The sequence below is a fragment of the Purpureocillium lilacinum genome (genome assembly GCF_023168085.1).
Source record: "Purpureocillium lilacinum CBS 284.36 DNA, scaffold_2, whole genome shotgun sequence".
Lineage (NCBI taxonomy): Eukaryota > Fungi > Ascomycota > Sordariomycetes > Hypocreales > Ophiocordycipitaceae > Purpureocillium > Purpureocillium lilacinum.
In genome coordinates, this window is record NW_027072112.1 from 5500295 (window position 1) to 5525220 (window position 24926).

At 56.6% G+C, this 24926-nt stretch overlaps 10 protein-coding genes across 10 annotated transcripts; 7 read left to right on the forward strand and 3 right to left on the reverse strand.

Moving 5' to 3' along the window:
• Positions 1–1544: 1544 nt before the first annotated feature.
• On the forward strand, positions 1545–2860 carry PLICBS_003431 (uncharacterized protein; the record flags this gene model as incomplete). The annotated part of the gene is made up of 3 exons (XM_065600221.1): positions 1545–1701; positions 1762–2650; positions 2680–2860. 3 exons carry the CDS (start codon positions 1545–1547, stop codon positions 2858–2860), a joined length of 1227 nt encoding a protein of 408 aa, XP_065456293.1.
• A 362-nt stretch (positions 2861–3222) lies between these two features.
• PLICBS_003432 (uncharacterized protein) lies at positions 3223–5302 on the reverse strand (the record flags this gene model as incomplete). The annotated part of the gene is made up of 4 exons (XM_018323178.2): positions 3223–3930; positions 3992–4229; positions 4305–4466; positions 4527–5302. The coding sequence occupies 4 exons, from the start codon at positions 5300–5302 to the stop codon at positions 3223–3225; spliced, it is 1884 nt and encodes a 627-aa protein (XP_018178408.2).
• A 3390-nt stretch (positions 5303–8692) lies between these two features.
• Positions 8693–9153, forward strand: PLICBS_003433 (uncharacterized protein; the record flags this gene model as incomplete). The annotated part of the gene is made up of 2 exons (XM_018323179.2): positions 8693–8848; positions 8917–9153. The coding sequence occupies 2 exons, from the start codon at positions 8693–8695 to the stop codon at positions 9151–9153; spliced, it is 393 nt and encodes a 130-aa protein (XP_018178409.2).
• Positions 9154–12142: 2989 nt separating this feature from the next.
• On the reverse strand, positions 12143–14482 carry PLICBS_003434 (uncharacterized protein; the record flags this gene model as incomplete). The annotated part of the gene is made up of 2 exons (XM_018323180.2): positions 12143–13659; positions 13732–14482. The coding sequence occupies 2 exons, from the start codon at positions 14480–14482 to the stop codon at positions 12143–12145; spliced, it is 2268 nt and encodes a 755-aa protein (XP_018178410.2).
• Positions 14483–14786: 304 nt separating this feature from the next.
• Positions 14787–15879, reverse strand: PLICBS_003435 (uncharacterized protein; the record flags this gene model as incomplete). The annotated part of the gene is made up of 2 exons (XM_018323181.2): positions 14787–15062; positions 15118–15879. 2 exons carry the CDS (start codon positions 15877–15879, stop codon positions 14787–14789), a joined length of 1038 nt encoding a protein of 345 aa, XP_018178411.2.
• Positions 15880–16864: 985 nt separating this feature from the next.
• On the forward strand, positions 16865–17560 carry PLICBS_003436 (uncharacterized protein; the record flags this gene model as incomplete). Its single annotated transcript, XM_018323182.2, has 1 exon — positions 16865–17560. The coding sequence occupies one exon, from the start codon at positions 16865–16867 to the stop codon at positions 17558–17560; it is 696 nt and encodes a 231-aa protein (XP_018178412.2).
• A 368-nt stretch (positions 17561–17928) lies between these two features.
• Positions 17929–19068, forward strand: PLICBS_003437 (uncharacterized protein; the record flags this gene model as incomplete). The annotated part of the gene is made up of 1 exon (XM_018323183.2): positions 17929–19068. One exon carries the CDS (start codon positions 17929–17931, stop codon positions 19066–19068), a length of 1140 nt encoding a protein of 379 aa, XP_018178413.2.
• Positions 19069–19300: 232 nt separating this feature from the next.
• PLICBS_003438 (uncharacterized protein) lies at positions 19301–20278 on the forward strand (the record flags this gene model as incomplete). Its single annotated transcript, XM_018323184.2, has 1 exon — positions 19301–20278. One exon carries the CDS (start codon positions 19301–19303, stop codon positions 20276–20278), a length of 978 nt encoding a protein of 325 aa, XP_018178414.2.
• An 818-nt stretch (positions 20279–21096) lies between these two features.
• Positions 21097–21606, forward strand: PLICBS_003439 (uncharacterized protein; the record flags this gene model as incomplete). Its single annotated transcript, XM_018323185.2, has 1 exon — positions 21097–21606. The coding sequence occupies one exon, from the start codon at positions 21097–21099 to the stop codon at positions 21604–21606; it is 510 nt and encodes a 169-aa protein (XP_018178415.2).
• Positions 21607–23203: 1597 nt separating this feature from the next.
• PLICBS_003440 (uncharacterized protein) lies at positions 23204–24751 on the forward strand (the record flags this gene model as incomplete). The annotated part of the gene is made up of 1 exon (XM_018323187.2): positions 23204–24751. The coding sequence occupies one exon, from the start codon at positions 23204–23206 to the stop codon at positions 24749–24751; it is 1548 nt and encodes a 515-aa protein (XP_018178417.2).
• Positions 24752–24926: the final 175 nt, after the last annotated feature.

The following is a 24926-nucleotide window of genomic DNA, read 5'->3' on the forward strand; positions in this document are numbered from 1 at the left end:
GTGCCTTGGGTTTTTTGCCCACTTTCGAGTTTTCTTGTCGAGAGGACGGAGAGGCGAAAGGGGATGGCGTGCTGGGGAATAACGCTTGGAAACCGGAATGCAGAATGTTGGATACTGGGCGGGGCCCCCAGTGATTTGCCATCCCATGGACAGGGGGAACTGGGTTGCGTGTGAGTGAGAGTGAGAGCAACTGGGGATAAGACTCGGCCTCTCCGCACGAATGAGGGCGGTGTGATGAGCATCGATGCGACGCTCAGATGTGCCTGGCCATGTGGGTGGCGGGGCGCTGCGTTTGCATCCGTAAGCGGAACGAGAATGGCGCTGACGATCAGCCCCCGATGAGATTCATGACCAAGTGGAGCGATTCCATCCCTGGTTCCCTGAGTCTGGAGACTCTGTTGCGCGCTTGTCCAGATCGCAAACGCATGGCAATGCTGTTTATGCCGTCACAATATCTGGCAAACGCTTGGAGTCATGCCATGCTAAAGGCTTTCTCATTGATAGCACGTCTGAGTCTTGCTTCATAGTTCCCACCAAAAGTTAAACCTGGAAAGAGGTAACAATTGAAGTTCAAGATAGCTTCCTGCATCGACGAGGGCGTAGCTGTGGATTGCACGAGCGACAACGTAGCTACTGATCACTTGTATATTATGTACATAGGGCCAACTTCAATCAGCGTTTTGTTGTCGCAGCTCGGTGGGGATCCTGTCTACAGCAACCACAGCCAGCGCAGCTCACCACGACGCGCCGAAGCCGTGGTATCGTCTCGTCAACTCAAGGAGGCTGCGCTCGTATCGTGCTTAATTGAGTCATGCTCTCACTATTCTCGCACAGTAGCCCAATTGCAATGGGCATCTCTCTCTCGCTGTCCAAACTCGGCCGTGCTCGTCTTGATTCAGATCTCAACTGGTACGCTTCACCCGAAGCACCGCGGTCCGCAGCTTCCCGTCTCCTCTGCTCCTGGAAGACCTATTCTCATCACACGCAAAGCCCATCGTCGGTCCTTGTTGCCAGTTCAAACGCTCGGCAGCAGCATTCACAGCGGTGGCCTTCCTGGGAACAGTCTACCGTCCGCGCGGCACCGACCGCACGGGCCAGATGCGACCCGAGGCAAAGCCTCAGAAACACCTGGCCGGGCGAAAGAGAGGTTTCATTCTGCATTGGAAGCACGAACAGGGGCAGTGGGTCAACAATTCTAAGCCACCTATGCCGTTTCATTTGGCTAGTCATCGTCGGCGGCGTTGTCGCATGCGGCTCTAATTTGAGGCTATCGCTGTAGAGACAGGCCGTCAAATGAGCGGTGCGGGTTTGAACTGGATCGCTTGGCATCCCGCTCGAGCTTCCGAATTTAGATCCTCCTTCGGGAACAGTATTGAAGTGTAGAACTGCTGAGCACCTGCGTAGTATAAATGTCAGCCTCGAGCATGATGATCAGACGGGTCATCATCACAGAGCAGCTTCCTTGTCTTCAATTACAACATCTCTTAATATTATAAATCACCTTACCTTCGCTTTCCCCGAGACCAAGTGTGCAGTGTGTCAGGATGCGCTCCGCACTGCTGACCGCGGTCCTCGCCGGAGTCGCCGTTCAGGCGGCGCCTTCACCTATGGCCGCTCGCTACGATCATGAGAAGAGGCTCAGGTTCCGAGTCGATGGTAGCTTTCATCTTTCCGTGTTTTCTGACCTTCATTTTGGCGAAAGTAAGTTGTTAAATGATCATCGATCAGAAAGCTGGGTGAGATGCTGACCAAAATGCACAGAGCAGGGTACTGCGGAGGGTCACAAGCGGGATGAAAAGACAATCACCGTCATGAACAACGTGCTCGACGCCGACCCAACGGATTTGGTCGTGCTCAACGGCGACCTCATCACCGGCGACGCCTCCACGACAAAGAACATGTCGGGTTACGTGGATACCATCGTGCAGCCCATGGTCAAGCGCGGGATATGGTGGGCGTCGACCTACGGCAACCACGATAGTAGCCAGAACCTTGATCCGAGAAACATCCTTGAGCATGAGACCCGGCACCCCGGCGCTCTAACGGCGAGCATGGCCAAGGGCAAAGAAGTTGGCGTCACCAACTACGTCCTTCAGGTCTACCCCTCCAACTGCACCCACTCCGGAAAGGATACCAAGACGGACAGGTCGGGCAAGCCCTGCGTTCCGAACATGCTCCTATGGTTCTTTGACAGCCGCGGCGGCGAGTGGTTCGGCCGCAAAGGAAAAGACGGCAAGCCAGTGCCCCGGCCCAACTGGGTCGACCTCGACGTCGTTAGATGGTTCCGCAAGACCAGCGTGGATATTCGACGGCAGCACGGCAAGGTCATCCCGTCCCTCGCATTTGTCCACATCCCCACCAACGCCACCAACTTTGTCCAGGGAGAGGTACGAGGCGACGATAACCCAGGCATCAACGACGAAACGCCGGTCTCGCAGCAGGCCCAGTACTGGTGCAAGGATGGCACCTGGGGGGGCAAGGGCAACGCCAAATGCCGCTGGGGCGAGCAGGACGTTCCCTTCATCCGGGCACTCTCCGGCACCGAGGGTCTCATGGCCGTCTTCTCCGGCCACGACCACGGTAACACGTGGTGCCGCCGCTGGCACGAGGTCATCGATAGCGAGAACATCCAGGGGAACAACATCAATCTGTGCTTCGGCCAGCACACGGGCTACGGAGCTATGGAGACTGGGTCCGCGGTGGGCGCCACATTGTCGTCACTGAAGAGCTTCTCCAGAAGTTTGCTATTGACACATACATCCGTCTCGAGACAAAGGTCGCCGTCGGTCGCGTGAGCCTCAACAGCACATACAACAGGGATAGATATCCTATCACGAAGAACGACAAGACCTTTTTGTAGAGATGGCCCCTCTTTAGCGTCGGTGGATTTATTGGTGATTTGGGCAGCGGACGAGGGCGCACGAAGTTTTCTGGCAAGACTTCGCTCGGGGCTATTATGTGGTAGGAATGTCGACTGCCTGCGTTACAAATGAGCGCTATGTTTGTGCAACATCAATTGATGTGCACGGGGAGTCCTTTAGACAAGATATTGAAGCTAGATACTTTGCAATCGGCCTGGGCCGGACTAATATAGACACGTTCAAAGGTGCAGGGTAATTGAACTCCGAGCGCTTCTCGCCCACTGCCCAAACAGGTAATTTCTTCGGCCCCGCTCCGGCCCCGCCCCGGCCGGCACTCAATCTGCCGCTGCACTTTCAGCCCCTACGACTGATCCGCTTTCTCTTTCCAAGACTCGTTCGACTTCTCTTCATGTCTGTACAGCGGCGGCAGCGGCTCCAGTCGCTGTCGAAGCACATACTTGCGAAAGTGCCAGATGCTGTTTTTGATCTGGTAGCTCATGTGCTTTCTGGTGCTGACGTTGAAGACCTGGTCCAGCTCCTCCAGCGTGAGAGCCTTTGTCTCGGGGACGAAGAGCAGAATGAGGAACCAGAGAATGACGCACCACGCGGCGTACCAGCCAAACGCGCCTTGCTCGGTAAATGCAGTGCGGAGGTGGTTCCAGGTGAAGGAGATGATGAAGTTGAAGCACCACGTGGTTGCCGTGGCCCAGGACATGCCCACGTCTCGGACGTGGACGGGGAACGCTTCGGCGCTGTATGTGAACGGAACAGGGCCCTCGCCTGGGGAGTAGAATACTTCGAAAAGGTACATTCCCGTCGTGACCATGGCTAGGCGGGCCTTTTCGTTGGTGATGAAGAATGACATGCCAGTCCAGAGAAGCGTGATCGAAAGGAACGGAAAGGTAAAGAGCAAAAGATTCCGCCTTCCCCATCGGTCGATTGTGAACAGCGCTGGGATGGCAAACACCCAGTTCAGGATACCGGTACCCATAGACGCGAGGAGAGCCGAGTTGATGGAGTAGTTCGCCTCCAGAAAGATGTTGGTGCTAAAGTACGCGATGATGTTGACCTGTTTGCAGAGTTAGCAATGGAAGGAAACGCCTATAACAGGGGGTCTTGGGGCCACATACGCCGCAAAATTGTTGTCCCACCATCAGAATCCACGTAGCCCATGTAGCGCGACGGTTACGGGGGACTGTAAACAGCTCGATGAATTGGGTAAACAGATTTTTTCCTTTGTTGGCTTCGCGCTCGAGCTCCACGCCGACGTACGTGTAGTATGTGTCTCGAGCGGCTTGGACGTTGGAATACCTGAGGCGCTGAAACGACCGGAAAGCTTTGCCGACCTTGTTGTGCTGGATGTACCATCTACAGCAGGGCGTCAGCGTTTTTAACGGCGACGCGATAGCAAAAGAAGAAGAAAAAAGGAAAGGCGCTTCATACCTTGGCGACTCGGGGCAAAAGTAGACTTGCGCGCAGACGATCAAAGGCAACACTACGGTTGAACCCAACATCAGACGCCATCCGAGGGACGGGCTAATGCCAGTGGACGGCCCAAAGGCCACCCCCATGATGTTGCCGAGCATAATACCAAAGGCCGTCCACCTGGTGAGTTATCGTCAGCCATGCCCTTTGACAATTAGTCCTTGGTAATTCTGTACGTACATCTGCCACTGCATGACCAGCGCACCGCGGATTGGCGCCGGGGAGCATTCCGCTGCGTAGACTGGAACTGTGGACGACTTTGGGCCAATGCCAAAACCCAGGAAAAAGCGAGCAAGAAACAGATTGACCCAAGAATTAGCGACTCCTTCCCAGATGGATGCGACGGCCGCTATGAAGCACGAAATGAAGATGGTCCCGCGACGGCCAAAGACCCTGTTGAGCGGTTCCGTCAGCCAGCAACCAATGATGGCGCAGCAGAGGTACGGTGCGCCGACGACGAGCCCGGTGATGCTGTCCTGCATGCTCTTGCTGAAACGCGTGACATTGGGCCCTGCGATGTCGAGGTCCACGAGGTACAGCGCCTGGGCGCCGTTGTTGACTGTCTCGTCCATTCCCTGCACAGCCGCGGCCAGGGAGCACATGACGCAAAGCCAGTACAGCATGAACGGCTGACTCCAGCGGTGCGTGTGTTCGCGCTCAATTATGTTGCGGTCGTCCGGCGACAGCTCTGGGATGCTGGCAAATTGCTCTGGGTTTTGGGCGACGAGGGCGCCTTTCCGGAAATCGTCGGTAAAGTCGGTCAGGTTGAAGCGACGGCAAAACTCGTCGACGTCGGCCATGAGCTCTTCCTTGGAGCGTCGCTTGAGTGGGTTCTCCATGATCGCAGACAGGTTTTCCATGTTGTCGAAGCCCAAAGAGCTGCGCCGACGAGGCGCATGCTCGACCGTCTCCGCCTCGTCTGAGTCGCGGGTGGCCTTTTTCTCGTGGTCGTCCATTCTGGCGGTGGTATCGTATAGATCGTTCACTGGAGTTTGGACCTAGAAAGGGCGGTAATGGGGAGAGAGGGTGCGAAGCATGGGAAAGCAGAAGAGAGATCTCATCGATTGTGGAGCAAGGAGCGTTGGGAGCGGATGGTAGGCCACATGGGACGGTGCACGTCGCTGAGATGCCGGACTGCAACACTCAAGACTCCCTTCAAGATATAGGTCATAGTTGCATTGCTACCACACCAAGCCATCCATCCTCGCCAATTGACGTTATCCACAGCCACCTTCCCACTTCGAAGGATTCATGTGGAAGCCATGTTGCGATGTGGATGGCGGCACGACGTGCTTCTCCACAACCCCGGACAGTCCATCGTGGCGATCGATCCCGAGCAGGAGGTCGAGGATAGCGCCAGGTGGGCGAGGGGATTGCACGTCTCCAACCTGGGTTTGCGAGGCGTGTCGCCCGGCAGGCAGCAGAATTCTACAGAGCTTATCTCCACCCAAGCAAGTAGATCAACGGCAGCATTCCTTGAAACTCATGCCGGATCAACAGTCGGTGGTCAAAGTGCTTGAAGCGCCAGCGAAGTTGTCTGCATTTTTACAGTATTCTCGCCGGCGTATCGGACTAAGAGTACAAGGAAAGCCCTACAGCAGTGGGAGCGGCCCTCGTTGTGCTGTCCGCGTTCAACCAGACTGTGGGCAACAAAACGTGGCCGTTCGGGTGCTCGTTTCCAAGCTGTCGGGCAAATGACGTCGAAACGACATCGTGAGGAAGCAATCATCGAACAAGCCATGCTCGCGAATCTCCACCTCCCCAGATCCAATCCTTGCCCAAATTGTGCAGCGACAGCCATGAGGCGGGTTTCGGCGCGGGGGAATGATGTAATTGTCATGGTTTGTGGCTGACCCGAAAGCGCCTCGCCGATTGACCCGTCCTTGGCGACCGCGAATTCTTGGGGCCAAGAGGCTAACGAGGCCTGACATTATTCCCGTCGAGCGACTTCTTTGTGCCTGTTGGATGGCAGGCTTTCATGACGACTGGATACATGAACGTGAGGCTGCGTAAGAGGCCCAAAGGCCGTTTCCTGCTGATGTCAGAACAGCGGCGACTTCCTGGAAAGGGAAGAGGGATGAGTGTTAAGGTGACTGTATTGGCTCGCAGAGGGTGTCTCTTCCACGGTCGGGGTCCGGTCACCAGCAAAACAAGGTTGGCCCTGAAGACTGTGCCATGTGCTGCCCAAGGCACGAGCAATGCAACAGAGGTAAGCCTCGAGGCACGTTTGAGACCAGGCGCCCGGCCAAGGCTTGCCCTGTCGAAACATTCATGCTTAATATCGCGCTGCATTCGTACATGGCGACTGCAAGTGTGACAAGGGTGATGCTGCGCGCACAGGTATGATCACCAGTCACGATTGCAACTGCGTGCGCTAATTGACTTACACAATGACAGGCTCCCGTCAGGTTGCGGGGGGCCGGGAAGCCCACCAAAGCCCCCGTGTCAAGTGTCAAAGCCGCTTTCTATTGTCTCTTTCCCCCTGTCAACCAGTGTCGCATGTGCGGTAGCCGTCGAACCTCCAATCGACGCCTGGTCCAGGGGCGTACACCTCTTGACCACAAATTGGCCTTCGAGTCAAATTGAGCAAGCTGAGGTACACCAGGTGGCGCGCGAATCTCGATCGGCAGCATGATGTGCAAACGCGTTGTCAGGTGGTGTGATGGTCGGTTGTGACGGCAGCCAGACTCGCCGGAAGCCTTGACTCCAGTGTGCTGACAGCGGCAGCCATCCACCACAACCACAGCGTCACGTCACGCTGCCAGGCTTTGCCAGGGGTGCCCGTCAGTGAGGCCAACGGAATATGCAATATCGACGAACGGAAGACGCGAGAAACTGAAGAATACCAACGTCATAACTACGAAGACAGAAGGATCCTTACCCACAGCTGCTAGCAATTGATGATCAGCAGTTTGCACACACAACCAACAGCTCACAGGCGGCTTCCAGGTGACGTCAACCGCACACCCTCATCACTCCTCATGCGCTCGGTAAGATTGACACACACAAACATTGCTTGGGGTTCCAACGTTATTGCGCGTGACTCAGGCCAGCTTTTCTGTGAGGGGAGTAATCCGCGGCCGAATCTCTTGGGGCTCCCAGCCAATTCAGAAGGGGTGCCTTCCGAAAGCCACCAGACAAGTAGCGACGGTAGAACCCAAATGTTAGCAACAAATGCCGTGATAGAGGGCAGGGAATTCCAGCCCCTGTTTTGGATGATGGCCAGCTAATACGTTTATTCTAGGACCAATGCGACTGCAGTAAGCGCTCAGTATCGGTTAGGCAGCACAATCGTAGGGGCGTCTATTATTGCACGTTCTGCTGGGTTGTACTTCTAAACGGTCTTCCAATGAACTGGCGGGAAGTCCTCGTAGTCGCATGATCGTGAAACAGACACATGGTTTAATTTGCTAACCCAATTCGGCGTCGTTCAAGGACTGCAGCGTTCTGGCAAACCTCCAGGCTCGATGGGCGAAGCCCGCTGTTGCTCGGAGTAAGACAACGCAGGAAGCAGGGCATGACCCAAATGGCTGAAACCGCCAACTGCCGCTTTCAGGCCCTGTTCGGCACCGGCGCCGAATGTTCAGCCTCCGGCACGCCGCGCCCAAAATAAGACCCGTCAGCCGGTCGGCATTTGCCCCGATGGCAACGTTCGGGCGACCACATTGGCCACTCGGGATGTGTTTCGAACCTCATGCCTGTCCTTGACACTATATTCCCCACGACCAGGATAGCAAGGCCCAATTCCAGCGACAACAGCGTTGCTCCAGCGGCAAGGGACGATTGGCAAAGGGTCTGGTCCGCGCCGTGGCCATGAAACAGAGTGATTCACACTGTAAGTCCGAGAAGCACCGCAATAGCCGGTGCAGAACGAACAGGGAGTAGTCTGCAGCATTTTGTGGCTTTGCCCAAGTGGCGAGAGGCCTGAGATGGGTCAGCCTTGCCGTTCCCGATGGCCATTGAGGTCGCCCAGAAGAAGGTACTTTCTGCCACGACCGAATCGCTACTCTACAATTTTTATTTATAGAGTCCGAATAATACGGCAGCAGGTGTGGCGAAATGGTCATGCAACACCACTTCCGTGCTCTGAATACCCTGATGTGACGATCTTGTCGAGATGAGGATACAAAGTGCGCTCAAATCGCAGCTCGTGAGAACTTCATGCGTGCTGCCAGTGAACCGAATACGTCGAAACTGAACGCCGCCTCCAAGTATATAAAGCCTTCATCGTCCCGTGCCGACACCTTGATCAGACATAACAATCACAGTTCATGGGCTTAAACTTCCGAAGCCTTACTAGCACTCACGTCTCTCTGACTATCTCTATCCACTGCACTGCCAGCAAAATGAAGTTCGCCGCCTATATCTCTGTGCTGTCCACTCTCCTCATGGCTGCCTGCGCCGAGGTGACGTGGTACGATGCAAACCGCAACGTGACATGCGCAGGTCACGACGATGGACACATCCAGTGCGAAGAAGGCCACCTCAACGAGGCCGAGGCGGTAAGTCGCACATGTCCTATTGTCAGACTGTCTGCAAAAATGCCAGGGCGCTAATTGTACTTCTGCAGCTCAAGCTCGAGGCACAAACGTCGCCTGCGATCAAGGGTCGCGCCGCTTCTCCGCTGCAGAAGCGTGTGACGTGCAACATCGACGGCGTCACCAAGGGACTCGCCTGCTTCGGGCACTGCTACGCCATCGGGTACTGCAACTCGCACTGCGATGAGAAGAACATCTGCCGTTGCGATTGTAAGGACCTCGTCGAGTTCCCAAACCCGTTTGTATGCAGCAAGACGACGTGCTCATGAAGGCGCTGGAGTGTGGATTGGACGAGGAAGGACATGTGCAATCAAGGGCAAACACTCACTAGGACATCTGAATGGCTATTTGTTGCGATCTGCACGTGGCGACAGTGTGATCTCGAGGTTAGTTGAACATCGCATCCCAAACAAAGTGTTATCTCCGCTGTCCGTCCCATCAAGTCCTGACCGCCGTGCGGGCGTTGTGTCCAAGTCGCGCACACCGGCTGCCTCACACCATGGTAGGATCATTGACGTCCAGCAATGCTTCAGGTCCGGGTACCTTGGAGGGCAGGCCAGTCGACATGTGGATGCATCGTCATCGTCCGCAGCCGGCAAGTTCGCTGACTTGCTCCCAAGAGGTATCGTCATCATCACGATTCCCGCCATCATCTGTTGCTGCTGTTGCATCACAGCGACCTGTCGCTGGGGCAATCGCGAAAAACCACCCCAAAATTCGCCGTGGCCACGGCCTTGTCTACCGTGTCCACCGTGACCACCAATGTTCTGGCCGTTGTGGCTCATCTTAAATATTCGTTTTTGATGGCGGCAAGAACAAAGGGTAGCCAGTAAACTATTCCTCGGGATGGATGAAGAGCGCGCCATTCCGGTCGTCGTGGGAGATTGGATGCGTTGTTTGTGAAAGGTGCAAGATCACTGAAGTTTGAAGCCCACAGGAGCAATAAAATGGCTTGCAAACGGACTTGCCAAGCCGTGAGTGAATACCCTCCCGAATTGCATGGCCAGCTGGCTGTTCAGATGAGCAGCTGCCGGTGGGCCGTCAGGTGCCTAGCGAGCCCGCATCGTGAACGGTAGGGCTAGCCGGCCTGCATATAACCGCTTGCCAGGCTTGAGGTGCTAGCAGTAATTGAATGCAGCTTGATGGTCAACATGAGTGGTCGCAGGTAAGTGAGTCGGAGCATCAAGGACCGTTGTGCAATCTGGATTGACTGAACGGTACATGCTTGTGACCGTGAGCGCCAACCTCGCCGCCGCCGCGGGGTGTGTGAAATTTGGCCACAGGCTTGAAAATATTTTACTCTAAGATACGGGTATCAGTTTTCGGTAGCAAAACATTAATGGTAGGTCGCGTTCTTCACGCAGTTGCTGTCCAGGCGGCGAAGACCGCGCGTACTGCGCGACCATCCACACCGTCATCAGGGCCTCGCCTCGTGTGCGACAATCAGCCCTGACGACTGGCCTCACGCAGACCATGTAGCCATTTTAACTACCTGCTGATCCTCAGCCGCTCAAATGTGTACATATCGCAATCTGCTGTGCCGATTGTTTGTCAATTAAGAGAACGTATATGTTGACATCTCCCGTCGGTCAATCGGGGTGGTTTTGTTGTCGTGCCAGCATTGCAGGGCGAACCAAAAAGTACTGCCCTGTCGCTCTTGCCTCAGGACAGTATAAAATCGGGCTTTGATTGACCAGTCAATAAAATTTCGCAGTGGGTAGAGTGCATGTCATGTTGATGCTCTCAAAGCGGTCGCCATGGCAAGACCAGAATTCTTGCCAGGTGCGCCGCAGATCACCGAAAAATGGCACAAAAATAAGAAGGACCTTTGCAGAAATCAAGGCTCTCATACTACTGGGAGGGAATGACGGCCTCAAGAGGCGTGGAATGGTTCAGCCACTGAAAAAATAAAAAAACAAAAAAGTTGACATGAGTCGAACTCGAGAGGTTCCAAAGATTGGGTAAAGGAGTCTTTTCGGTGGCATTCCTGGTTTCAAATGGTAAAAGGCAATTTGAAATTCAAAGCAAGCCTACCGACTCCACCAGGGGAGCGCGTTATTTTGATTTATATCCCTCAGGAAGACCCGGTGGTGGCGTTCGTGACCGGGATGTGTGGATGTCCGCGATCGGTGCGCCGGTGGGTCCGGTTATGTAAGCGCCGCCAGCGCACCAACCAAAATGGTGCGGACTGGCCCGCCCACCAAGTGGGTCAATTTAAGGGAGCGGGACGTTGCCAAGCTTCCATTCTTTCCGTTCCTGCCTTCCGTGAAGGTCATCCATCACCGTGGTTCTCGGATGCGATGCTGGGCTCGATCATCACGATGCGTGCTTCCTCCTGTTCCGCAAGCTTCGTTGCTTTCGTTGCACGCATTAGGCTGCGGGATTGCTACTTCTCCTGGCATCGGCCAACGCACGTTCGTCTGCTCTGCTCAACTGGTTGACTTGTTTGCGAAGCGCGTCTCGAACTCTCATCCCATTCGCCTACCAGAAGCGCCGCGCAATGCCATTCGAATCCCGTCCTTTCGCGGAGGGGGTAGGATGCCACGGTTGGCTTTCCCTCGACTATCTGCCTGCCAAGTAGGGGATGAGGCATCTTTCCTCGATCCCGTGATGGAAACGTATGACAGCAATGGATGTAGTGCCGACCATCAAGCGCACCAGGCCGAGCGGGCCGTCAGAATCAGTGCCAGCATTACCGAGCGCTTTCGCCTGGATGATTTGACAAAGCACCTCCTGGGCCCGACGTGATTGAAGTCATACCAATCGCCTCATACCATCCGCCGACATGCGGGCTTGGCTTTGTCTCCTATGGTGCGCTTGATCTTCACGAGAGGCACCAGTGGCATAAGATGCCCGACAAGTCATTCAACATCTAAACCTTCAAAAAGCCAAGCCGGCCCTGTCCCTGCACGAGGACGATGCGAGCCGGTTGCCATCCGCAAATCGGCTTCATGTGCTACGTACTCGACCTCGCCACGTCTGCGCGTCATACTCCCGAAGCAAAACCCAAATGCTCGCCGCAGCAGTCTCACAAAATCTCTCACAGAATCCTCGCGGTGACCTCCCCAGAACACGACATCCACCTTCAGCCACAGCCATCACCCTGGCAATCGGTTCTAGTGCAAATGTGTGTGCCTGGCTGGGGACAATCTGCTCATCGTGTAGCAGCTGGGTTCGATGTCGCATCTCCGCCACGGCTCACAGCCTCTTCGCCTCGGGCGACGACTCGTTTGATTGCGCGTGCTGGAGCGACTCGACTTATTCCGAGGCTTCCTCCGGGCGGGCTCTGGTCTGCTCGAGGTCGTCCCGCGCCGTCTTGGGTTTGTCCTCCGCCGCCACCAGGCCTTCCTTGGCCCGGCGCAGCTGCTCTTCCAGCTCGCCGACTCTAGCTTCCAGCGCGGCTCTGCCCCCTTTCTGCTCGCGCAGCTGTTTCTCAAGCTCTCCAAGTTTGAAGAAGGAGGCGCATTCCTCTTGTTCTATCTCGAGCAGCGTCTCGCGCAGCTCACTGGCCTGGTTCTGAGCCTGTGCGCGCTTGTTGCGTTCGTCTGCGAGCTCCTGCTTCAAGCTGCAGACTTGGCCCTCTGCCTTGCTCCGCTCATGTTTCTCCACCCAAAGCCGTTCAGCGAGGGCGTCGGCTCGCTTCTTGGCTGCAACGCGCTCCGCCTCGATGGCGGCACGCTCAGACAGCTCCGCCTTGACGTGGGCAAATTGCTCCAACAGGTCGGAGATGCCGGGAAGCTGGGCCGCTTGCTGCTTGGCATGGTCGAGCTTCTGGCGCAGCTCGTTGATCTGCGCGTCCTTGGTGTTCAGCTTGCCCTGGGCGTCGGTCACCGTCATTGCCCTTTCGTCGAGGACCTCGTTTGCCGCTTGAAGCTTTCGGTGGAGGTCGAGCAGCTGTTCGCTCTTTTCGGTGCAGCTGCTGCAGGGTGATAGGCTGGCCTTGAATTCGGTGATGAGTTGGCTGGCCACTTGCTTGAAGGACTGCTCCAAGGTGGTTTTGTCCTCCCAAGAAATTTCGGCGCGGGCGGTTTTCCCATCCGTATCGCCGTGCGTGTCGGCATCCATCTTGCCGGCCTCTGTGTTGCCGGTCGTGCCAGGTTGGTCTGTTCCGACCGCAATGTCCCGCCTGGCAGGAACATTGCGGGTAGTAAGACGAGCAAAGTCGTCTTGCAGACGTCGGATAGTGTCGTTTTTCTCTTCAGTTTGGGAACGGAGGAATTCTCCAGCGTTCGATTGCAGAGTAATCTGCTCCTCCAGTGACTCATTCAAGCGCGCAATGTCATCTATCCGTCCCTGCATGGCGGCGAGCTGCTCTGCTTGCTCTCGTATCGTCTCTTGCATCAAGCTCTCTCGATCACCGGCTTCCTCTAGCTGCTCGTATAGCTCTGAATTGTGAGTCTCAAGCTTGATGCTATGTCGCAAGAATATAGAAACTTCGTCGTTCTTTTTCTTCCAGGCCTCCTTGTACCGTCGATAGCGGGCGCGCAGATTCTCGGTCCGTTTGGCGGCCCCGGCATTACCTTCATTCGCCTTGTATAGGCGCTTTCTGCGTCTAATGGCGACCTTCTTCCAGTACGGGTCTCCGTCAGGGATATTGTCGTCATCTTGGTCGTCAAGATCGTCAGATGATGAGGTCGCGTCGCGATCGACGTCGATTTCCAGAGCCTCCAAGTTCATGGGCAGTCCGTTGTCGTCATGATTTCGATCGTCCGTTTGCTCGATCTCGAGGTTTTCGACGCCTGCCAAGTCGTTGCTGGACGGACTTGGGCGATCGGCTATACTAGAGTCAGCGCCAAGGTCTGTGGAAGGCGAAAGTGGAAGCAGTGGGCTCGCGCCGTAGCACTTACAAACGCAGTCACTGGCGGCAAAGGGTACCGCCTTCTCAGCGTTCTGTCCTTCGTCGTCGTCTTTGCCGCCATTGTTTTTGCCGCCGTTATCTTCGCCGGCGTCGTATTCGCTGTCGACATAGTCGCTGTCGTCATCATCGCCGTGGTAATAAAAGATCTCGCCATATGCACCGCCGTTGTCGTCGTCGACCCTGCCTTCGTCGTTCTCCTCCACGATGGCGTCCTCACCTCCATCGCGGCCGTCTTTTTCAGCAAACGGAGTTCCGCGACCTGCCTTGCTGGCCACCTGCGTCAAGGCTTGCTCATATGCCGCCTCTGCCGCTGCCCGGGCATTCGAAGCCGCCTGCTGTCGCGTGTCTTCTGGTGCCTGCGTACTCGCTGTGCACCGGCGGCTCGCGTTGTACTCCGACTTGCTCAGATGGGTCATGGGACATTTGACGGGAACCATGTCTGCCCAAGGCGCGTATCGCCATTTCTTCGCAAATCTCTTGTCATAGTTCTTGAGAGCAGCCTCGCCGAGCCAGATCGCGAGGACCAGCCATCGTGCTCTCGGGAATGGAAGACCTTGGAGCTTCCCGTTTCGATAAGCGCTGATGCTGCTGTAGTTTGATGGGTACTGCAGCAATGCCGAGTTGAGACATAACAAGACCTGCTCTGCCGCAATTCTCTGGTCATTAGAAGACAGTCTGGACCAATTTGGCTGCAATATTTCTCGCAATATGCGAGCGTTGTCGCGGTTATGCGCCGGCATGGTCGCGGGCGACTCCGGGTATGGGGTCGTCATCGTGAGCGCGCTTTCGCCCGACGCGAAATTGAGGCATGCGCGAAATTATGGGAGGAGACTACATGAGGGGAACAATCAGGGAAAGCGTGGGAAGGAGATGGAAAGCCCGAGGTGCTGGCAAGCAGTGAATCACGGATGAACAGAACAAGTCCGGTCGGCTGGCCCAGACAACGAGTCCGCTAGCGGAAACGCGCAATATGGATCACTTTCAACGGCGGATGGCATGAACAAACAACGAAATCATGTACTGACGCTATGCTAGTGTATGAAATTAAATCTTCAAGACGGCCTTGCCAAAGTTCTTGCCCTCCAACATGCCAACAAGCCCCGCGGCAGCGTTGTCGATGCCCTCGACGACGTCCAGCTTGGCCTTGACGCTGCCGTCGGCGAGCCACTTGGACAGCGTCTCCTGGTGCTCCTTGTAGTAGGCGGGGCCAAAGCCAGGCTTGCTGACGATGAAGCCCTGGAATAAAATCTGCTTGGTGACAATGTACATGAGGTTCTTGATGCCGTAGCGCTCCTCGGGCTTCGCATTGTACTCGCTAATCTGCAGACTTGTCAGCATTGCTCTGATTCATGCAGCTAGAGTGATGGCGACTTACCATTCCGCAGGCAACGATGCGGCCGCCGGGGTTCATGACCTCAAGAGCAGCATCGAGGTGCTCGCCACCGACGTTCTCGTAGTAAATGTCGATGCCGTTGGGGGCCAGCCTCCGCAGGGCATCGAGAGGCTTCTCCTTCTTGTAGTTGAAGCCGGCGTCGAAGCCGAGCTCCTTGGTGATAAAGTCAAGCTTGTCGTCGGAGCCGACGGAGCCAATGACGGTGAGGCCCTCGCGCTTGGCGACCTGGCCGACGACCTGGCCGACGGCGCCGGCGGCAGAGCTGACGAAGATGGTCTCGCCCTTCTTGGGCTGGCCAATCTTGTGCAGGCTGGACCAGGCGGTCAGGCCGGGCATGCCCAGGGGTCCGAGGAAGATGCCGAGGTCGAGGTCGTGCTCGTTGTTGATCTTCTTGACCATGGCGGCGGCGGGGTCCTCGATGCGAGCGTACTCGGCGATCGGGGTCGCGCCGACGACGATGTCGCCCTCCTTGAAGTTGGGGTTGTCGCTCTTGAGCACGCGCGAGGCGGTGGCGTTGACGACGGGGGTGTTGGCCTCAAAGGCGGGGGTGTAGGACTTGATCTTGGGGTCGCGCATCTTGCCGCGCAGGTACGGGTCGATGGAGGCATACTGGATCTGAACGGTCAAGCCGCCCTTGGGGGCAGTCTCGAGATCGATGTCGCGCGACTCAACGACGAGGTCCTTGCCGGGCTTGGGGAGCCCGTTGGGAATCTGCTTGTAGATGAGGGTCTTGTTGGGAGCCATGATGACTGCTATTGTGTGTCGTCGTCGCTGGGTGGTGTATTGATGTGAAGCTGTATGTGCAAGAGGACGAAAGTTTGAGCAAGGCGCACGGTTCAACGTCGAAAGAACAGACAGGAGCTTGCAAATGCTATGACCTCAATGCTTCTCCTCCCATCTCTAGCGGGCGGATGGGGCGGCTATTTATTTCATCATGGCGACGCGGAGCTTGCAACGGCGTCAAGTCAATTCACCCGTGGTGCCACTGTTTATCCAAGCCACGACGCTCGAAGCGTCCATGTCCCTGACGCGGTTGGCGGCACACCGTCAAGTTTCGCTGTGACGGTGGCACCGCACCAAATTACAAACGCCGTGGATTTATAATATGCTTCGGCTTTAAACTCTGCAAGAGCAAAGTCTGGTTGCCCTCCTGCATTGGACGCCAGCGAACGCCTCTCCCGGAGCAGTGTCCCAATCCATGTTTCCACTGAGGAGCTCTGGCGTCCATGACATAAATGGGCATGGCACCTAGAGGGCCATGCCGAGGCAAGACTCCACTTCTTCGGGGCCCGGCGGACTTTGAGAGTTCGGCCGCGCCCCGATGACCTCATTGGCGTGGGCGCCGTGGAGGGCCACGGCGTTGGCTATCCCGCAGGCTCGATTGAAGGCCCAAACGTCGTCTGTTTGATTCTGCGATGCGATTCAAGAAATTGAGAGACGGCCATTGATCATCATGCCTCGGGTAGATCGGGCACGTCGGTCCGCATCAGAGATGGGGTGGAGTCCGGCATGCCGGCTGTCAGACGCAGGGCTTACGGGCTGGGGACTGGGAAGGGGGACCACTCACTCTGCGAGATACAGGCACGGCAGTTAGGGTGCTGACAGGCACAGATCTGACGGATCTTGACATTTGTCACCAACCCGTGGAAAGCGCTGGACTGGGCCTGATTTAGTGCCGCGTGCCTGACTTGTATGCATCAGGAAGAAGCGTCCCGGAGCCGAGACATTCATGGCGACACGGCAGCGCCTGCTTGCCCATGTGGCCTCACTCATCCCCGCTGCCCGGGGCTCGGACTGCACGCTCGTCGGTGTTGACGGACGCGACGGTGCAGGCAAGACATTCTTCGCTGACGAGCTCGCCGCCGCCGCGGAACACGGAGGGCGCACCGTCGTTCGCATCTCTCTCGACGACTTCCACCACCAGCGCGCGCGGCGCTACCGGCTAGGCTCCCAATCTCCCGAGGGCTTCTTCATGGACAGCTACGACTACGAAGCCTTTGCAGAGCGCGTCCTGCGCCCGCTGGGAAGCGGCGGTTCGCGCGTCTACTGGGCGCGCAGCCACGATCTCGCCACGGATCGCATCCTGGACAACGACGAGGAGCCGCCTCGCGTCGCGGACCCGGGGTCCGTGGTGATTGTCGACGGCATGTTTCTGCACCGAGACGAGATGCGCGGCGCGTGGGACTTTTCGGTGTTTCTGGATGTGGAGGCGGGTATTTGCGCTGAGCGGATGAGGCTCAGGGACGGGTCGGCGCCGCCGTTGGTGCCCGAGGCGAGATACTTCGGTGGCCAGCTCTTATACTTTCGGTCGTGCAAGCCGTGGGAGCGGGCAACTTTGGTTGTCGACAACTCGCAGGTTGATGCGCCTGTCTTGAAGAGCCCCTGTGCGGGTCGGGGAGGTGTTGAAGCGCAGCAAAGTAACTGACTCGACATGAGACGGTGGAGGTGCGCCACTGAAGCGAGCGCAAGAGCGCTCAGCACATAGCCTAGCAAGACATGCTGTCCCTTACTAGCTACCAAACGTCCATTTTTGGCCAGCGGAGAGTGACCAACTACTATTCATCGCCATTCAACGCTGCTCTGAGGAACATGACACTGACTCGGGACGAATACGCCAACACCCCGCTTGTCGTATTTGTCGCACTGCCAAAAGGGGCCCAGCGCCGCACTCATTCACATCGGAAACCACAATCCCTCGATTGACGGCCCCTATTCGGATAATGTCGCACTCACCCCATCCTTCAAGTTGTCGCCCCATAGACCCGGATCCTTCAAAGGCCACGACAAGTCAACATGCCTTCGCTGCTGGACCTCCCCGACGAGGTCCTCGTTGAAGTGGTCCGCCTCGCGCTCGGCCTCGGCCATGCGGATGGTCCAATTGACGACGCGCGATGCTTTCGGATCCTATCCCCAGATTTCGTGCCAGGCATCGCACCATGGATGAGAAAGCGCACCCTGAAGGCGCATGCCGAAGATAAAGCGCCTATTGTGCCGCTGCTTGTGGCTTCACGGCGGTTGAGCAAGATGGCCGGCTCTCTCTTGTTGAGCAGATCCGTCTTTCGCGTGAGTGACACGCCGGATTTGCAGCTACTTCTCAGCTCCATGGGGCCTGAGCGGATTCTACGCTTGAAGCACATGTCGGTCGCTCTCTACTCGGACGACGATTATGAGCACGACCCGCGCGACGATAAAACCACGCAACAGGACATTGACGAGGCCACGACGGCACTGGGACAATTGCCGTCGACACTGCGAGGCCTCCGTCTAGAATTGCCTTACCATTGGCATCCTCCGTTCTCCCATGACAAAGGCACCGACTTGCGCCTCAGAAACGCCATGAGCAGGTTCTCCGACTTGAGGGAACTATACCTCGACCTCTACACCCACTTTGTGCATATCGACATGTTCACCAACATGGCTGCCAACATGTATACCGACTTTCACGAATGGATCGAGCCAGCAGCCCCCCGGTACCCCCATCTCAGGCGCCTCCAGCTCCAAGGATGTCTGACGCCTTCCCTTGGAGGAAAAGGTCTTGCAACCGCTCTCTCAGAGGCACAGCTTCCGTGCCTGGAAGCGCTCGTTCTTGATGGCATTCTCCACGACAGCGACGACGAGAACTCTCTTATATTCCAGCCGGATGCATTCAAGACGATGCACCCGTTGCGCGAGTTTTGCTGGATCCCGTACGACTTTGACGAGGGCATACGCAAAACGCTGGGGAACCCGCATTCGCCGCCGACGAGACGGCACTTGGAGGAGCTCAAGGCCAGGCACGGCGAGACTCTGCGCGTGTTGCAGATTGACTTTGGGGAGAGGGAGTCGTGCAATGGGCCGTGGGATCTGGACATTGATGAGGTGTACTTGGACAAGTTCAAGGCCGGGCTGCCAAACCTGCGAGAAGTGTCTCTGACGATGGGCGAGGAAGAGTGAAGGTCGATTGGAAGTCGAAGCGGCCTGTGTCGCATCTCCTCACGGCAGCTGTATACGTGTCTTTTTGTGCAAAAGGGGGCCAGTGTATCAGGCGGGCACAGTACCCGGGATGCTGTCTCCGCGCCCTCTAAGACGGCTGAATTGGCGTCCGCTTTGAGGCTATGTCGCATTCGCAACCTATAAAGGCAGTCGGCGCCGCAACTTCAGAAACCCAGTATCGAACATAGAAATGATGAAGATACTCATTCTCGGAGGCACCAGCTTTGTCGGCCGCCACACTGCCGAGGAGGCCCTCGGGCGTGGCCACGATGTGACGGTTTTCAACCGCGGCCATTCGGCCACACCAGAGGGCGCCACAGCCATCGTCGGCGACCGCCTGGCAAAGGACGGATACGCGAACCTCAAAGGCCACTCCTTTGATGCCGTTGTCGACACATGGGCGACAGACCCCGCCGCCGTCGAGTCTGCGGTGGAGGCCCTCCGCGGCCAGGTCAAGCACTACATCTACGTCTCGACCATCAGCGTGTACAACTTTGAGGGCGCGCCGAGGCCCTACTCCGAGGACACGCCGCTCTTTGATCCCGAGAAGACCGAGGTGCAATACTTCAAGGACAAGGTCCGCGGAGAGCGCTTCGCCCTGCAGTCCGGCGTGCCCACCGCGCTGATCCGCCCGGGCGTCATCCTCGGGCCCTTTGAGAACATCTGGCGCCTCCCCTGGTGGCTCAAGCGCATGGCCAGGGGAGGCAAGACGCTCGCGCCCGGGCCCAAGGACATGGACCTGCAGTTCATCGACGCGCGAGACCTGGCGCGCTTCGTCGTCGACGTCGCGGAGCAGAAACTCGACGGCGCGTATAACCTCCTCTCGGAGAGGGCGCATATTTCCATGGGCGATTTCTTGGAGACTGCGAATAGCGTCACGGGCGGGAAGGCGGAGCTGTGCTGGCTGGAGATGGACAAGGTCAAGGAGGCGGGTATCGGGGACTGGGTCGAGATGCCCATGTGGGTTGCGAAGCCGGAAGCGAAGGATCGACCTGCGTACCAGGTGGATGTGAGCAAGGCGATCAAGGCGGGCTTGAAGATTCGCCCGGCGAAGGAGACGATTGCGGATACGTGGGAGTGGGTGAAGACCCTGGATGGATTGCCTGACAGTATCAGGGTCGGCCTTGATGCAGACAAGGAGAGGCAGGCCCTGGAGAAGTACTGCAGTTAGTGCAGCGTACTCGAAGCTTCTGATCTTGCAGCATTGTCAACATTGGCCCTCAATTGGGTCGAGAATATTGCAGTCGCACCGAAGAGCATGCTGATGAAATGTGTGAACGTCGCTTGCGACTTCCATGAGTCGCCCATAACTCCATGTCGATCTGCTTGGGGGCCGCTGATGCCTGGCGGGTGGCCTCCCACCGGACAGACGTTGGTCAACCAAAACAATCCCGCCCAGGCAACAGCAAACCTGTACGGCTATGCGCATGCTCGACCCGATTAAGCGGCCTCATGCTCCCGACAAGCATGCCCTCCTGGATACCTGCATTCAAACCCCGAGTCGCGCGTGCCCAACATGCCCAAGATGCAGCTATCAAGGGTCAACGTACGCTCGCCGCAGCGCCGCGTCATGTTGGAGGGGTTCCCGGCGCTAGTTTGCTGCTTCGGGCTCAGCTTCTCACCCCGGACGTGACGACTCAGCCACCACAACGCAATCCTGTCGCATTCGCGGCCAATCGTCTTACAGCGCCGGCAGGAGGCAGCCGAGTTGCGACCAACGGTCCCTTTGTGTGCGATTGAGGGCTGAAGGGTCGCCTGATGCCTCGTCTATAAGATTGCGTTTCTGCCCGAGCGACTGGAGCCGTCTGGATGCCATCGCTGTTCAAAGAAGTCGCGTGCATGGTTTGCCAATGTTCTGATTGCTGATCAATGTGCCTCCCACGGCCTCGCAAGTCTTCCCACTCACGATATCACCCACTACCATCATCAGACACACTCCCTGTGTATCCCCGAGTCACGGCCATGGGCGCACCTCCCTCACAACCCCCCATGTCCCCCAACAACTCCACCATGAGCGCCGGACCGTTTGCCGCGCCTCCGTCGACCTCGTTCCTGTCTGCGCAGCACGAACGCCTCATCCTTGAGCTCCTCCCCTTCAAGGACAGCGCCAAGTTCCAAGAGTGGCTCAACAGCGACTGGGTGCGCGGCTCGTGGCTCGAGTTCCACGCCGACTTCCTCACCAAGAGTGCGCGCCCTGGCCCAAGCGCCGCGACAGAGCCCGACAAGGCGCGGGCCGCGCAGGCTGCCAAGGATGCCATCAACTCGCGCTCGCAGAAATACCTCGTCTACCATCCCAACAAGACGGGCTGGACGGCCGAGGACCATCATGTGCGCTTCATCGTGACCGTCATACAGGACAACATGCTGCGGAGCTTGTGGTCCGAGTCTGAATGGAAGAAGAAGGCAATTGACATTGCAAAGGCGGTATTCGAGGTGTTGTGCTTCCTCAAGGCGTCGTTCTATGTGATCGACCAGCATCCGCCGAGCTATTCACAGTAGGGGTGTTGTTGAGGTGGCTCAGTGCGAGCCCGCATCGTGTGCTCATGGCTGTCAGGTGTTTGGAGTTGGATAGGTCATTATACTTTTGGCAATTCAGCGCATCATTACATTGGATACACCGTCACTTTTAGTTTCCACATGACCATATTGAGTGGCTGTGACGTGTGAATTGAGATGCGAGAGGCGTCGGGGTGTTTGAAGCAATTCAGGATTCTCGTCCATTCTACAGGAAACCCTCATTGAACATTTGCGCAACTCAAAGCTGCGCCAACACAGACTCAGCCGAGGACACCGTCACCTCCCTACCAGGCTCCTTCTCTGCGTATACTACTTTGCCGTGGTCAACGATCATTGCGTATCGAGCCGTGCGTTCCCCTTTGAGCCACCCGAGGCTCTTGGAAAATGCAGTGTCCGTGTCTGACAGGAAAAGCTGTCCGAAATTAGCTACATTCGCGGCCCAGTGTCAAGGACATCGTTGATAAGCTCACAATGTCATCATCTTTGACCTGATTTACTTTGCCCCATGCACTCATGACGTAGGCGTCGTTGTAGGCGACGCAGGCTATCACGTCGACTCCTTTCTCTCGGAAACGAGACATGTTCTTGATGTATCCTGGAAGGTGCTTCTCGGAGCAGGTCCCGGTGAAGGCACCGGGGACGGAGAATAAGACCACTTTCTTGTCGGAAAACTCTATCATCGCGAGTCTTTATTTATGCACCGCTTGAGCGACAGAGTACATGTAGAATGGAGCAAACCTTTAGAAGCATCATAGGTTACGGGAACGCCGCAGGTGTTGATGCCCTCTTTTTCTTCAGCATGGGGTATGTATGAAAAGGTGACTCCATCAGGAAATCTGTCTCCCGCCGCGAGGGTTGCCATCTTAACGAGTGCCTCGATGTAATGAAGGAATAATGGTTGTCGGCGCAGGCAGTACACATGCAGCTTCCACGACTGAACCACGTCCTAAGTTATGAATCCTTCAACAAGGTCGGCTCGCAAAAGGCGAAGAAACGGCCGCTGGGTTTTGGCCTCAAGTCCGTGGTTGCCTACTGCGTGACTTATCATCTCCTTTACCAAGACGAAGCGATCCCCCAGGAATCGTATCCTGGGGTCCCACCGCGAGGCGAGCATCTGTACGCACCTCATTGTACGGCCGCCAAGAGACAGCCACGTTTGGAACATTGACGCAGGGTAACGCCACCTGTGACTTTCCGCCGTGAGTGTTGGGCCAGAATCCATGTCCGGTTGTCATGCATATATTGCTGTTTCTGTGTGACCAGTCGACGCCCGAACGGGTGCATATGGTCACATACAAAGTAGACGGGGCTCTTTGTGGTGGCACATGCACAAGCACAATGGTACAGTAATCTCTTCAAGACATCGTTCAAGAACTAGTACAGTAGCGATGTGTGTTCTGCACGCAATACAATGGCGCTATTGTCGGCTTGGATCGAGTGCTGACGCTGGTGGCCAAACCCCCACTATCAAGTCTCATGCCAGCTCCGTTCAACCCGCAACTTACTAAACCGAGCCATTTTTTCTCCCCCTCCCACATCGCGCACGCCTTGAGCCTGACATCGCACAAGAGCAACAGCCATGGCGTCGATTCGTAGGGCCTTGCAATGGATTTGCAGAGAGCTCGGCCTCACCTCCGTGTGGGAGACGGGCTCGGATGCGTGGCTCGTGATTCTCGGTCGGACGTGCCGCATGTTTGCCTTTGGGGCCATCTCTCTCATCATCGCCCTCTTCATGTCGTCGCTCAACTACTCCGACTTCAAGATCGGGCTGTTCATGACCCTAACCCTGGTCGGCGACGTGATCCTATCGCTTTTCACGGCCCTGGTCGCGGACCACACCGGTCGCCGCCGCATCCTCATACTGGGCGGCATGCTCATGGTGTTCTCGGGCCTCGTCTTTGTCTACTTTGAGAATTACTGGATTCTGCTTTTTGCCGCTGTCGTCGGCGTCATCAGCGCTACGGGAGGCGACTTTGGGCCCTTTCGCTCCATTGAGGAGTCGACGTTGTCGCACCTCACCGAACCCTCGACCCGTGCTGATGTTCTCAGCTGGTACGTTGCGACGTCAACGCTGGGCTCAGCCGTTGGAACTGAAGTCGGTGGCCGCATGGTTCACGTCCTCCAGAGGTTGCGTGGCGGCACCGTTACCGAGGCGTATCATGACATGTTCTGGATCTACGCCCTGATGGGCGCCCTGTCGGTCGTTTGCGCACTCTTCATGAGCGACAAGTGCGAGTCGCCGGCACTGAGGGGGGATTCGAACGATAAATCGGCCGAGTCAGATCCACTCCTGGGTTCAATGCAGGAACCACCGATCGGCGACATTCAACGCGACGTGATCGCAGACGGCGAGGCCCAGAATGAATCGCATGCATCTCCGTCTGACATGGACGCAGTCCGGCAACAAGACATCCTGCCCACGAGTCCAGTCGGGCGGGACGAGCCACGCAGGAACCCAATCTTTGGTCGATTCTCGCAAATCTCCAAAGAGTCATTGGCTGTGTCCATCAAACTCTGGATCCTGCTTGCTATCGACTCACTGGCAGACGGCATGGTCTCCTACGCGCTGACCAACTACTATCTTGCACGCAAGTTCGGCCTCGCCGAGTCGGCTCTGGGAGACATCATGTCCACGAGCTACCTCCTTATGGCCATCTCGTCCATTTTCGCTGGTCCCCTTGCGCGGCACCTGGGATTGATCAACACCATGGTCTTTACACACCTCCCGTCCTCCACCGCGGTCCTCCTCTTCCCCATCCCGCAGAGCGTCGCTCTGACAGTGGTACTGCTCTTCATTCGCACGGGCCTCAACAACATGGACCAGGGACCCAGAGCCGCCTTTATCGCAGCCGTTGTGAAGCCCGAGGAGCGCACCGCCGTCATGGGCATCACAGGCATGCTGCGGACATTGGCGTCGACCATTGGACCCAGTCTGACTGGCTGGCTTGCCGGCAGCGACAGATTCTGGATTGCGTTTGTTGTCGCTGGCGCTTTACGGATTGGATACGATCTTGGCCTGTTTGTCATATTTGTGAACATGAAGCTACATGCTCATGAATCGCCGGAAGAGCATGAGCAGAGAGATGAAGAGGCTCCTAGTGAGGCTGCGCGTGTTGTTGAGAATTGAGCTTGAATAAATGGTAAAGCCAAGGCAGAGTGCTCATCGCCCATCTCATTCACTCCCACACCTGATCGTGAAGTGCTTTAGAACGCCGGCACCGGACATCAACGTCACGACACGGAGACCGACCAACGCAATCTGTCAAATTTGCCGATACCGGAGCCAATAATAAATATTAATG